The sequence below is a fragment of the Nematolebias whitei genome, chromosome 21 (assembly GCF_014905685.2).
Source record: "Nematolebias whitei isolate Nwh7 chromosome 21, NemWhi1, whole genome shotgun sequence".
In the NCBI taxonomy this organism is placed as follows: domain Eukaryota; kingdom Metazoa; phylum Chordata; class Actinopteri; order Cyprinodontiformes; family Rivulidae; genus Nematolebias; species Nematolebias whitei.
Window position 1 is genome coordinate 33706864 of NC_056518.1, and position 13682 is coordinate 33720545.

Genomic DNA, 13682 nt, shown 5'->3' on the forward strand with positions numbered 1-13682 from the left:
GTCACCTGGACCCCACCCTGCACCCCTCTATACTGCTCATCTTGTCATCAAGAAAACGCCCCAGTACAACCAGTGGGTGAGGCGTACAGAAAGCCAGGGGCAGTGGGTAATGTAGCCCAGAGAAATGTACTTTGCTCCTCTGAGCAGTTTCCGGCTCTAGTGTGGCTGGAGCTCATCCAGAATCGATCCACCACAATGACCTGCTCGCACCAAGCCAAGGTCTCAGATGGCAGCAACACTTGGCAGAACCTTCTGGCTCTCAGGTGGCGCTGCAGTACAAACTGGTCTGATTCTGTTCTGGACGTCACTGCGTGGGCTCCTGGGCTCAGGATCACGTTCCCAAATCATTGGCTGTAAATACCGTCCATAAGCCCAAACTCAGTTCCAAACGTTTGGAAAAAACGATGATAGTGTGACGTGTTTGAGAGATTTTAGCTGCTCCTTCATTGTTTTTATTTATTAATCTCACTTTAATGTTCTTGTTTACATACGCTGAGCTTTAGGAATCCTCCTTGGTTTGTTGCATGATCTCAAAGATTTCAGTTTGACTAATCTCTCTTCTGTTCTTTACGCATTTGATGGAACATTCTGGTGAAGATTATATATAATAGTACGTAAACATACATGTATTTGGCTGTAGTTGTACCAACATTAAAATTTCTATAATTATTTACAATAATTTCTTCCACAGTCACTTAATAAAGTGACCTAATAGTTGAAGCACCATGTTCTACATGTGGAGCTGTGTTCAATCGGATGTCTATTTATAGATCATCCAGGAACATCTAGCACAAGTCACTTTTTTCCTGCAGGCTTTACAGCGAGTCAAGCTCATACAAACTCACATTTTGTAGGACGCTCCAGTTTTCGCCGGCCTCTTTTCTTGCGTGGCATCATCAGATCGTCGTCCTTGTCTTTCTCAGAGTCCTGCTCCTCTCTGCTGGACAGAAAGCCATTCTCCTTGGAAGGACTCGGGCTCGGACCCTGGGAGCTGTCCTGGGGGATCCTGTTCTCCAATTCCCTCTTCTCCTGTTTGGGGAAGCAGGCATCGAGCACCACATCTCCATTGTGAACTTGGGTCATGAAGGGCCTACACACCCCGGAGTAACTGTTGCTGACGCTCAGACAGTCTGTGAGGGAGCTCTCCACCTGCAGAAAGAGGAAGAAATGTTAATATCCTGTCAACCACCAAGACTCATCAAAAAAAGTTCAGTCAGGTCCTCTGGATGGATTCTTCTTGTTGAAACGTTTCATCTTTTATCCAAAGGACTTCTTCAGTCTGAGGAGCTGCAAATCACCTTCTCACAGTGGACCAACCAGTTTCCTGGTGACATCCAGAACTAGCTGTTCACATGATAAAGGAGGCTGAAGATGTTCACATCCTTGATAGAGAGGAATGTTGGTTTGAGAGAGGAGTGAAGGAGGCCATCTTTGTGAAGAGAACCTGTCCATCATTAATCAGGGGCGGAGCCTCCGTGTCCGACTGTCCCCCTCTGTTATTGCTAGTATCACTCAGCCCCCTGTGAACAGCAAGTGGCCATCAGGGCACTAACGATCGGTTGTTAAGGCCGATGGTCCTTGATCACGTGAGCAGCTGGTTCTGGATGTCAACAACAAACTGGTTGGTCCATTATGACAAGGTGCTATTTATAAAACTGAGTTTGTTGCAGCTCCTCAGACTGAAGAAGATTTCTGGATAAAAGATGAAACGTTTCAACAAGAAGAATCCGTCCAGAGGACCCGACTTAACTTTTTTTAAATGTTTTTCTACCTGGATTATTGAGCAGCATCAGGACACCAAGACGGATGTTACGTGACATTAAACCTCTTTTCTCGTGAGATTTTCTCAGTGTCGTCCCTGCTCAGCCTCATGAAGGAGACAGGTCTGAGAATCTGAGTGGAGTAGTGCTCTTTCTGTTGTGGCAAGTTGTCGACTTTTTATTTTATTTTATTTACGGTAAAGAATGCGGCCAAAGTATTGACATGAGCATCAACATGCCGATTGAGACCCCAGCTATCGATGATAAATAATGTAACGTAATACTGTGGTAGTAAAGACACTGTAAAGCATTTAGAAAAGCTGGGCACACCGGAGCAAAAAGAGTCTGGAGCCACGAAGAGCATCTTCACTGGATCTTTAGCTTTCATCTGCTCACCTGCTGCTAAACTCTGAGCATGTTGGGAAGTGAGTTTTCCAAACAGTCCTGCTCGAGTGCAAACTTCAAAGCTGAGCCAGGAAATCTGGTGTTGAGGAGGATTTAGGATACAGCTCGTGGTTACAGGAGTGCATTTCCTGTAGGCAACGATCGTTACAGCAGCACCCAAGTATGTCAGGAATGTTGGCTGAGGGTTGTCTCTGTCCACTTTGAAACATAAAGTACATTCAGAGGGAACTCACGTGAAGTCTCAGTGAAGGACTTTCTATTTTTATTCCTATAATGTATTGGAAGACCAACATAAAGATTTGTTTAACCCCTAAACAAACAAACACATAAAACTGTCTCTTCCACTGCCAGAAACTAACCACAGAGTTACTATTTCACAGGGAGGGGTGCATCGTCCACTGTTGAGAGCAGGGCTTTTTATCCAAATTATATTTGATGTAGCTGTTTGGATTTATTGTAGAAGAAGATAATGAGGAGTCAGGAGGTTTATCATCTGGTGAATTTAAGCTGATTCTCCAAAAAAGTCCTTTGGTTTTTTTTTTTGCTTTGTTTTGTTTTTGTTTTTTTTGAATGTCCAGAGAACCAGATTGGACTTTTTTGGATTTTTCTCCCTGGATTATTGAGCATGCATCAGGATGTTAAGCTGATTCTGTTGGATACACACATCCTCCATCCATCTTACTCAAAGAAGCCACACTCGAGGACGCAAGAAGATTTTTAGCTGGTTTTACTTTTGCAAGAGCAGACTTTCACCACAGGTCGCACAGAAGTTGTTCAGAAGTTCTACATGCGGAGCCCAGTCTGGAGATTCTGCACCGGGCAGCGTGCGAGGCTTGTTTTATAACCTTATCAGCTCTCGGATCACAGGCAGACACTGATGACCTCGGCCATCCAGCTGCACATGCAGGATCAAATCAGCTCCTCATTCAGCCCTCTCTGCTAACTCAAACACATGGTTCATGGGCAGTTAACATTACCTTCCATAAACCTGGACCAAAACTGCCCTGACAGATTCTGAGCAACAAAACAAAGTGTCAAATTGGATTTTTGCAGATTAAGCTATAAAATCTTAATGTGCACTGTAATAAAAAAACACAATTGTCACAGCCTGCGTTTCTTTTCGGTTGTCTTAGTTTGTTTCTCGAGTGGTTTATAAGTTATGTCTCCGTCCGTTGTGTTTCAGTTCAGCTCCCTGTGTTCACTCTCACCCTCACCTGTTTCTAATTAGCGATCATCTCAGGCGCTGTCGCTTTCCACTCTCCCTCAGTTCGATTTAAACCACTTCCGATCACGTTTCCAGCAGGGGCTCGTTATTTTGGGTTCATGCCAAACATCTCGGTGCTCCTCGTTGTTTTCTTTCGTGTTATTGTAATCAGCCTTTAGTTTGAGTTTTATTAACAATCCTTTATCTTTACACAAACCCCTCACGTCTGCCTGCATCCGGGTGCAGCGCAGCACCGACCTCGTTAACAACGAGCCGAAGCCGGCCTGAAGACTTTCTCCACAGGTAGCAAAAACACAAACACTTTCATTACTGTGAACAAACGAGCTGTGAAGTGAACTCCAATAAAAAGCCAAAGTGCTGGAGGAGCCGAATGAAACAAACCGCAGCTCTAACGTTCATCTTTTTCACTTGGTGCGCACAACGTGCAGAGTGTGTGTTGGGGAAAATGCAAAACAGACGCACAAACACATGCCCGTGCTCCCGTGCACATAACTGTCACCAAGAGCATCAGATCACTGACCCGGTGAACCACATGCAACACATGCCAGAGGTCAGAGGTCATCGTCAGTGAATCAGACAGAGGCAAAGAGCTAAAGGCTAACAAGCTAATCCAACTGAGAACTGCTGAATTCTACTTAAACACCAGCTTCTTTTATTCCTGCACATGCTGATAAATACTTTTTCTTCTTCTTCTTTCGGCTGCTCCTTCTTCAGGGGTCGCCACAGCGAACTAACTTGCACCAAGATCACAGGACCACCTTCCCTGACCTCTGCACCACCACTCCCACATAAAATAAACACAACGCTGCTACTTAGCAGATTTTCACCTTCCGCAGGCGTTACGTTCCTGACACCCCCACAATAGGTGAGGGGGTCACTGTAGACCTTAATGTTTTACTCTAGTGGGTAGGAGTTAATCTGTGGAGAAGAACGAAGGTAGATCTTTTGGAGCTTGTCTGAGGAAGTGCAAGGTGATTGTTCCTGAGAGCATTTAATCCACCACCAGGTGCGACGACAAAGCAGCCAATGGTGGCCATTACCATAAATTTATCTGTGGCCGCCCCAGTCGTTTCAGGAAAATATGGTTTTATGCAATATAAATACTAGAAAACAGTTTTCTCAAATGATGGGGTGGCCAGTTTACACACACAAACACACACACACACACACACACACATAATGATGGCCACCTTGGATTTTGACTTGGCAACCCAGTCTTAGACGCTGACCTTTCTAGCACCTACAGACGCAGCCACACACCTAATGGAAGTCGGCACGTTGTTTCTTTTTGCAGTTATCCAGATCACATGTTTACATATGTACATATATGGTGGCGGTCATCTTGGATTTTGACGTAGCAACACAGTTTTCAATGGTGACTTTTCTCACACTTCCAATGAGTCGCACACCAAAAAAACAAGTCAGTGCCACACTTAACGTTATCCTGCTCACAACATGCATGGACAGATGGACGGAGGTCATTTCCAGTTCCCCCTTTTCGCTCTGCAGTAAATAAATTAATAGTGTAGTGATAAAAAGCTGAGCTGTAAATGTTTCTGCACGTGAGGTAAACACTTACTGGAAATGGCTTGCGCTTCCTCCCAGGCTTCCCGGCTTTACAAGAGGCACTGCTTAAAGTGGACTTCTCCTCCATCAGGTCCAGGTCCAGTATTGTGCTCTCACCCTATGAAGACAAAGAGCACACCAATGTTTCGGTCACAGGGTCCTGAAATGCACTTATAAGAATTAGTTTTTTGTTGTTTGTAGTTTTATTGTGTTAGACACGAGCCTTAAAGCGAAGAGTGCAGAGAAACAGATAAAAGTCTTCCTTCAGGCTAGGCTAAGCTAAGGGCTAGCCAAACTGGAGCGAGGTCTTTATCGTTTTTTAAGCCTATAAAATAAAATAATCGATTTTCAAAGGAACAAAAATATGAAAGAATATTACATAAACAATTAAAACTTCTGCACTTTGGTATGATTTTGTATGATTAGCTGTTGCTGTTTTTTAGCTGAACAACATTTGTGTTACTACACAAATGGATGTGTGGGCAGCAGCATAGGCCTTTCTGTGTCGTCAGTGCTGCGAGGCTATTGACTGTCCGATCAGCTCGTCTAGTCGCTCCTAAATGTCCTCAACTCCTGGTGGACTGATGTGTTCAGACACCTCAGCATCATCGACATAGAGCTGTCAACGGTAACACGCTCAAAGCCACAACCAGGAGCCACTGTTGTGAAGAGCTGCCAGTCTTAAAGTTCACACATCAGAATGACATTTAATTATTTGTTTATTCATTTGTTTGTTTATTCGTTTGTTGCATATAAATAAAGGTGCAATTAACAATTAATTTGGATTAATGGAAGTGGCCTTTATTTCCTTGTTTGTTTTATACAAATAACAGCTCAAATACCATTTTTATGTCAACTAGTTCCAAATTCATACATAATTATTTACATCAAAGATCTGAAGCATTCTGTCTTTTTAAAACATACTCAGAGGTGTACAAGGGATGAATTATAATACATTTACACAAAGTTGTTGGATAGAAGTAACAAAGTTATGTTTATGGAATGTTGTTCTGTGCAAGCCGTTGACATATACTATAACTAGAGACGGGACCAGCAGCAGGAAGTTGAAGCCGACTTGGATTAGTGCCCTCTAGTGGCTTACAGTTCATAAGGCCTGCCTCTCTATATAAAATAATGGGGCATTTTCTTAAAAATAAATAAATAAATAAATACACTGCAGGTAATTTTTTTCAGATGTTATGCAATCGCTCGATCGATCAAACTTCTTGTTTGGCTTAATGTGATTCCATTTTTTCTAATGTGATTCCATTTTTTCTAATGTGATTCCATTTTTCCTAATGTGATTCCATTTTTCCTAATGTGATTCTATTTTTTCTAACGTGATTCCATTTTTTCTAATGTGATTCCATTTTTTCTAATGTGATTCCATTTTTCCTAATGTGATTCTATTTTTTCTAACGTGATTCCATTTTTTCAAATGTGATTCTATTTTTTTCTAATCCAATTCCATTTTTTTCAAATGCGATTCTGCTTTTTTCAATGTGATTCCGACCACTTCAGCTTTGGCTTAATCTAATTCCGTTTTTTCAAATGTTCATTTACACCTTAGGGCCACCGTAGATACTATTACTACTGTTGATAACTATTTGACCAACATCACTTTAAAAATGACCAGACTATTCTTTTAAGGAGGACTGCAGCTCCCTTCAGTCTCTGGTGGACAATGAGACAAACAGAAAGTGAAGGACGTGTCCCTTTGAGCCAGGCTGAGGTGAACGCAGCGCTGACCTTCGAGACAATCCCCTCTTGACACCATTACAAACATGCTGACCTGCCCCCACCTTCCCTTTGATTAATAAAACTGCCCCCCGCCTGAACAAAGCCCATGTCCGCCAAGTCTCAGTGAGGCTGATGAGGAGAGATGATCCTAATGTAGATGCCTCGAGTTCAATATTGACTGAATAAGACGGCCAGCACCACGTCTGAATGCAAATGAGCCTGCGAGGCCACTCTTGACAGCTGCTGTGAGGGGGGGGGGGGGGGGGTTAATAAATTCCTTCAGTATTAAACATGAGACAGAGGCTTTCAGCACCATGAAGATTCTGCAGTGCAATACCTCCACTAATGTGCTCTTAAGTATATTTATTTACAGCTTAGGCACAGGGAGTCACACAGGAGGAGATGAGAGCGTGAAGAGGTGCGACCTGTCGCTGCAGGTAAGAAGGTCTAACAGTCCACAGAATTATTTGGTGCAGGACGCGCTTCAGATCTTTTGAAAAGGGTAAAGTCCAACACCCACCATTGTTTCATACTACACATGGCAGAGAGGGGAGATGGTGGGCCTGTGACCAGAAGGTCGGCGGTTCGACTCCCTGGACTGACAACATCAAAATGTGTGTGGGAAAGGTGAAACACCCTCACCTGCCTCACCCTCACCTGCCTCCACCCTCGTTCTCCCTCCCTGACCCACCACCTGCTCCCCGGGCACCCTGGATGGCAGCGCTCTGCTACACACAGACGGGTGCATTAGTTGACTAGTCAACCTCTGAGGTCTTACTAGTCAACTAGCAGGCAGTTTAGGTGTTTTAGTCTCATTTTAAAACGTTGCCATTATCTGTAGGTCAGCTGTTTTTGTCTGTCTGTTAGCAAAATACTTCATGAACCAGATAACTGGTTTTAATAAAACTATAAGAATGTAATCAATGGATGTGCATCTACAACTAAACTTCCACCCCAACTCAAGATGGCTGCCACAGCTGGTCAACAGTCAAGTGGCTCTGACCCAGTCAGCTGACAGACGCTGAGCCCAGTTTTTTCATGGTAGTAGCTGAGAGTCATTCACAACACAAAGTCCTCGTGCTACACGCGACACAAGGTCTAGCAATTTCTCAAGATAACACATGTCACATGATTTGACCAAAATGACAAACTCTGTTCCTTCTAAACATCAAAAGATGGTGGTGGTGGTGGTGGTGGGGGGGGGGGGGGGGGGTAATGTGAATTCTTTTAAGGAATGGTCTTGAGTTCTGAGTGGACTGATGCACAAGTTCAACTGGCTTGATGCCATCTTCAAACAAGTTCCCTCTAAGAACTCCAACAGTGATTGAAGCAAACACCATTTCATGACCCTCTGTTAGACACGTGCACAGCGAGGCAGCAAGGGTGACAGATTCCACACGGGGTGGGATACATCAAGAATCTGCTTCTTGATGCCCTTTATGACTTATGATAATAACTCACATATCTGCTACGATGTTTACAGAAGTCTACAATATATTATAGATAACAAGATATTAGGGAGTGTTTTGTGAATTTGAGTGGAAAAGCGAAACCATTTGTTGTTTCTTTTCATGTTGCTGAACTTGTGGATGTGTCCACACCTAAACTGGACCATCTTAATTGGGTTAAAGGTCAATTACAGTTTCACACATAGACAGTAACTTCATGTCCAGTCGTGTTATATCTGAGGAGGACAGGCTGCAAAACTGAATAAATCAATCAACCATTACCGTCCTGAAGGAGTAACCGGATTACCATAAAGACACGAATGACATTCAAATAACAGAGAGTGAAGGAACAGGCGGAGAATCAGGACGAGCGACTGGAGAAATGACCTTTTTATACAGAAAATACCGTGTGAATGCTGAGAGCTGAAGGCTGCTGAAGTTTACTGAACAAGCTGAAGCTACATCATTAAAGCTTTCAGAAGCAGAACACTAGCTAAAGGAGTGGAACACTAGCTAAAGAAGTAGAACACTAGATAAAGTAGAACACTAGCTGAAAGAAGCTAAAAGAAGTAGAACGGTGGGTTAAAGCTTAAAGGATCAAAACACTAAATTAAAAGCTAAAACAGCTAAATGTAGCCTGAATGCAAAAAGCATGAAAATGCAGTAGCTAAATATAGCAAAGGGCTAGCTAAAAGATACCCACCCCCCCAAAAAAAAAAAATATATATATATATATATATTTTTTTTTTTTTTTAAATCAGAAGACTAGTTAAAATGCTAAAAGACAAGGTTAAAGCAGAAATAATTGGCTAAAAATTAAAGGTGGCAAAATGGTAGCTAAAATGTAAATGCAACAAAAGGTTAGATAAAGTAGCAAAAGAGTGGCTTACAGTTAAAAGGATCAAAAGAATAGTTAAAAGTTAAAATTAGAAAAAGTTAAAAAGGATCAAAAGTCTGTCTAAATGCCAAAAGTAGCAGAATGGTAGCTACAAACTAAACATAGAAAACAAAAGAGCCATTAAGTTAAACCAGATTTTAGAGAAAACTGTTTTTGAAGGAAATCAAGGAGTCGTACATCTCTGGACAATTTTGTACAAAAAATTTGAAAAGTAAACATTTACTAAACCATACGTTACAATCAAAAGTTACTGCACCCATCTCATTTATGGGCTGAATGATTTGAAGTATAAATGGATAAATTAGCACAAAGTACACAAAAGGTAGATGACTGCAACAGATGTAGAGAAAAATTAAAAACAGGAAACCAGTTCTGTGAATGCTGACTCAGCTCTTCCTCAATAAACGCTGGAACTTCGTGAGGAAAATGTAGTTTAAAGTGACATCCAGAGTTCCTACAGTTGTGTTAGTCGTTTGATTCATTAGACAAGGTGTCCTGCAGCGGCTCCCAGTTCGTTGTGTGGCCACTAACAGAGCGCTGCAGTGCTTCTCCATGAGGGCAGCACATCTGCAGAGATCGTAGCATGTTCTGCGTGCAGCCTGGTGCGCAGGCTCGTTTGGGAATCACTCATGAGGATACACGATTCGGTGAAGCCAGGCTATCTGCAGGAACAACCCTCCCACCCGCAGACGAGCTGAATGAAACATGTTCACCACAACACGCTGTAGAGCAACAAAAAGGCCTGAGATACAATTTGTTGTTTGCCTGGAGTGAACCTGCTACTGTCAACATCTCTGCACTGTTTCAGGCTGGGGAGCTGGGTATTTAAGGCAACGTCTGTTGCCAGGCAACTAGACCAAGGGCAGCAGCACTGTAATGGGAACACAGACGAAGAGGACCGATCCCCCACACCCCCACCCAGTTAAAGGGCTGTGGAGCCGCTCCAGCTCTTACTGAACCATCAGCCGACACCCACGTCAGCGAGCACCATTCCACCCGCAAAGGTCACGTTATCCTCTTCCACCTCTCCACGGCCTCACCAGTGATGCTGCATCAGGAATTACTCCCTCGGTCCACTCCTGTAGCCTGTGGCTTGATTAAATTATTAAACTGCCACATGCATTAATATCAAACACGTAGCATGCCTGTCATGCCAGGGGTTTACTGTGATGTTCTCTCAGAGTATTTGCTGTGAATGAATCTGAGCTGCTACACCAAAGTTTAGCTCAATATCTGTAATATCAAAGTCAAAGAATGACCCCCCCCCCCCCCCATCAAGGCAGACATTATATGTTAAGGGGAGGTTAATCAATTAAAGCTGCTGCCAAACTGTGGTTCAAACTTGTGTTTGTGCTCCATCATTTATTTGCTTATTTATTTATTTAGCTTTAATACACTCAGAAATTAAACAAAAGCATGTAGAGTTCATTAATTCTAGTTTTACATTCTTAGTTACAAACTACAAACTTTATATGAGCGAGCGGAACGCCGACGCCCTCCGTCACAGACAGGTTTGAATTTTTCATTCAACCTTTATTTAGGCAGGTAGCTCCCATTGAGCCCCGAGGACTCATTTACAACAGAGACCTGTAAATAGTGAGTGTTTGTAGTTTTCAGTGTTTTTCTGAACTAGAATCGAACAGGGAGTGAAAGTAAACCTTAGTGTTTTTTGGCAAAATGTTCAAATGGGTAGGAGTTAAAAGAGCAGAGGTAGTTTATTTATTTAGTTTTGTTTGTCCGAGGGGATGAATCCTGGTGAACGGAGGATGCTGTCCACCCCCAGGTACAACGGTGGAGCCAGGGGGTGGCCAAAGGTGGCCTTGGCCACCATAGATCGATTGTTGGCCACCCCAGTCATTTGAGGAAACTACACGTTCAAACAATATAAAAACTAGAAAGCATAGTTTCATCAAATGATGGGGGTGGTCAGTTTACAAATGGTGGCGGCCATCTTGAATCTAGACTTTAACACAAGTTTTGTGATCGTTTTACACTTTGATGCAATCACACACTATAAAGGAAGTCAGCAGGTAGCCCCCCCACCCAAGTTGTCCAATTCACAAGTTTCTAATACAAGCAGCCATCTTGGATGTTGATGTGGCAACCCAATTTTGAAAGCATTCTTTCTTACGTTTAGATGTCGTCACACACCAAAATGGTGCCAGTGTCAAAGTCAGCCCCGCACTTATTTTTCAAGTTATCATGCTCACAACATGCATGGATGGTGGGACAGATGGACGGTATTTCCAACGTCCTCTCTTCACTTACAACGTTGAACAAAAAAGTCACTGCAAGCTACGCCTCCATCTCTCTGCTGTGATTTGGTTCAGACAAGGTAAGCAGAAAACTGCTAGCTTAGCTTGCTAATCAGACTGTGTTTAGCTGTGGAGCTTTAGAAAAAAGCTCAAATCTATTTAAGTGTAAAGTTCTGTTGTACTTAACTCACGACCACCACCGTGCAACGGTTCCGATAAAATCACCTGAAGTGTACTTTGGTGTTTCTTACCATTCTGTTTCCAGGTGAATCAGCAAAGTCTGAGCCTTTGAATGCAGGAGTGTTGGTGACAGTGTTGGACGGCATCGTTCAGTCCTACGGGCTTATGGTTGAGGTCTGGTGGTGCAAGTTTCCAGTGGAAATGAACTCAAAATGGAAAAAATAAATAAAAGATGATCCTTCTTCAAGTCACTCCTGAAATATAAAAAGAGAACACCACACGGGTCAGTCGTTGCTTTGCAAAAGGAAATGGTTTTCTACACGTGAAAGATCTAAAAGATGCATTAATAAAGACTTGTGTTTTAAAATACAAATATTAACATGCATATTATCTGTTGGAATAAGTAAAAATTGTAATTACAGAATTTATCAGAAGATGTACATATCAATACTCTAACATCTAACATAACCTCTGACCCCTGGAGCCAACACTAACCCTAACTTAGTCCACATAGAAATACACAGATACACAACTGTGTACGCATAAATACAAACTGTCACTTGCTGAGTATGAATGGTGGGTACAAAGTGGTAAAAGTATGAATCATCCAGCACCTGTTGCATCACAGGTGGGGTTGGTTGGTGTCGGAGTAAGAAAAGAAGAATATGTCGATAGAGAAAAGTTGCAGTGGGTGGAAAACAGCAACAACAGAAACTGAGCCCCAACCTGCAAACTGTAACTAGAGAAACTGCATTTCCTGCAAAATGCAGTGTGAATGCTTATTGCAGAAGAACTTGATGAAAACAGCTGAAATTAGCTAAAACGTGCCGAAATGTAGCTGAAATGGAAGAATAAGCCCAAGTTAGCAGAAGGCAGAAAGAACACATATTTGCTGAATCAGGTTTAACTAAACAGAAATGAGCACAAAAATTAGGAAATTAGTTAAAAACAGCTGAAATTAACAAAAAAATACCTGAAAAGTAGCTGAAACGGCAGAAAGAAGCTTAAACTACCAGAAGGAAGTGGAGAGAGCATATTCTTGCTGAATTAGGCTGAAAAAAGTCGAAATGAGTGCAAAAAATGTCGAGAAAAAGCTGAAATTAGCACAAAAGTAGCTGAAACATCAGAAAAAGCTGAACCTTGCAAAAAAATAAGCTGAAAGGAGCATAAGCTGAAATTAGCAGAAAGAAGTTAGAAGAAGCACAAAATTGTTGTAGTTAGCAGAAATGATCTGAAAAGCGCACAAAACAGCTGAAAAAAACAGCTGAAAGTAGCTGAAACTGTTTAAATTTGCAGCAGGAAGCTGAAAGAAGCTGAAGCAGAACAAAATATGAAAGGAGCTGTAAAAGGCTGTAAACAGATGTAAAGATGTGAAGGATGTAAAAATGTGCACAATTAATTTTCTACGAGACAAAAATGGCAGAAAAGGCTAAATATTTCTAAAAGCTAAAGTTGCACCAACACCAAACATCATAGCAGGATTGTCCTGAAAGAGCTGAACGTTTTTGATTTATGATTTGTTGAAACAGCTGAAAAACTGCGGGACGAGAATCGCACCGAAAAACATACGGAAGAGAAATGGACGACAGCAGTTAGAATACTTCATAAACATTCAGAAAAGCTTAGTATCGGTTAGAGGAATGCATATCACCCGCTGCCTTCGAGGTTAGGACTACGGTCATCTGTTGAGGAATGAGGACGTTATATTTGGTCAAATGTCACTCAGAGTGATGATCAAATCTGAAAATCTGACAAAGTTCATCACTGATGTTTCTGCAGACGTTCGTCAGCGGCCATCTTGAACTGGAAGTCAATCAGTTGCAGAAGTACAAAGTACATCCAACGATTATTTTTCTAGGTTTTATTAAAATCCATACAGTGGTATATGAAATATTTAGCTAACAAACAAGGTAGACCACAGCTATGCCAAAGTCATGAGCAAAAATCTGACTTAATGAGCAACATTTGCAGAACGCGCTGTGACTCCCAGCTACTACAAAATAAACCTGACTGCACGAGTCGTCGTGTTTTTTTACGGTCAGTAGATCCTTCAGCTGAACTGTCACCATCAGGGAAAAGGTTCAGATCCAGGAAGACCAGAACCAACAGATTTAAAAATAGTTTTGACTCGTCAGCCGTTACTGAACTAAACAAAAGCTGCAATAAGAACTGAATCAGTGCAATAAGAACTGAATCAGTGCAATA

General features: G+C 42.1%; 1 protein-coding gene across 1 annotated transcript in view; it reads right to left on the reverse strand.

The window, feature by feature from the left end:
- dnmt3ab (DNA (cytosine-5-)-methyltransferase 3 alpha b) overlaps nucleotides 1-13682 on the reverse strand; it is a 47996-nt gene that overhangs the window by 32988 nt on the left and 1326 nt on the right. The window contains exons 2-4 of the mRNA XM_037695221.1: nucleotides 11549-11731; nucleotides 4970-5074; nucleotides 846-1149 (exon numbers count right to left, since the gene is read on the reverse strand). Coding sequence (XP_037551149.1) covers nucleotides 846-1149; nucleotides 4970-5074; nucleotides 11549-11623 — 484 coding nt within the window. The 5' untranslated portion in view covers nucleotides 11624-11731. The remainder of the gene's footprint in view (nucleotides 1-845; nucleotides 1150-4969; nucleotides 5075-11548; nucleotides 11732-13682) is intronic.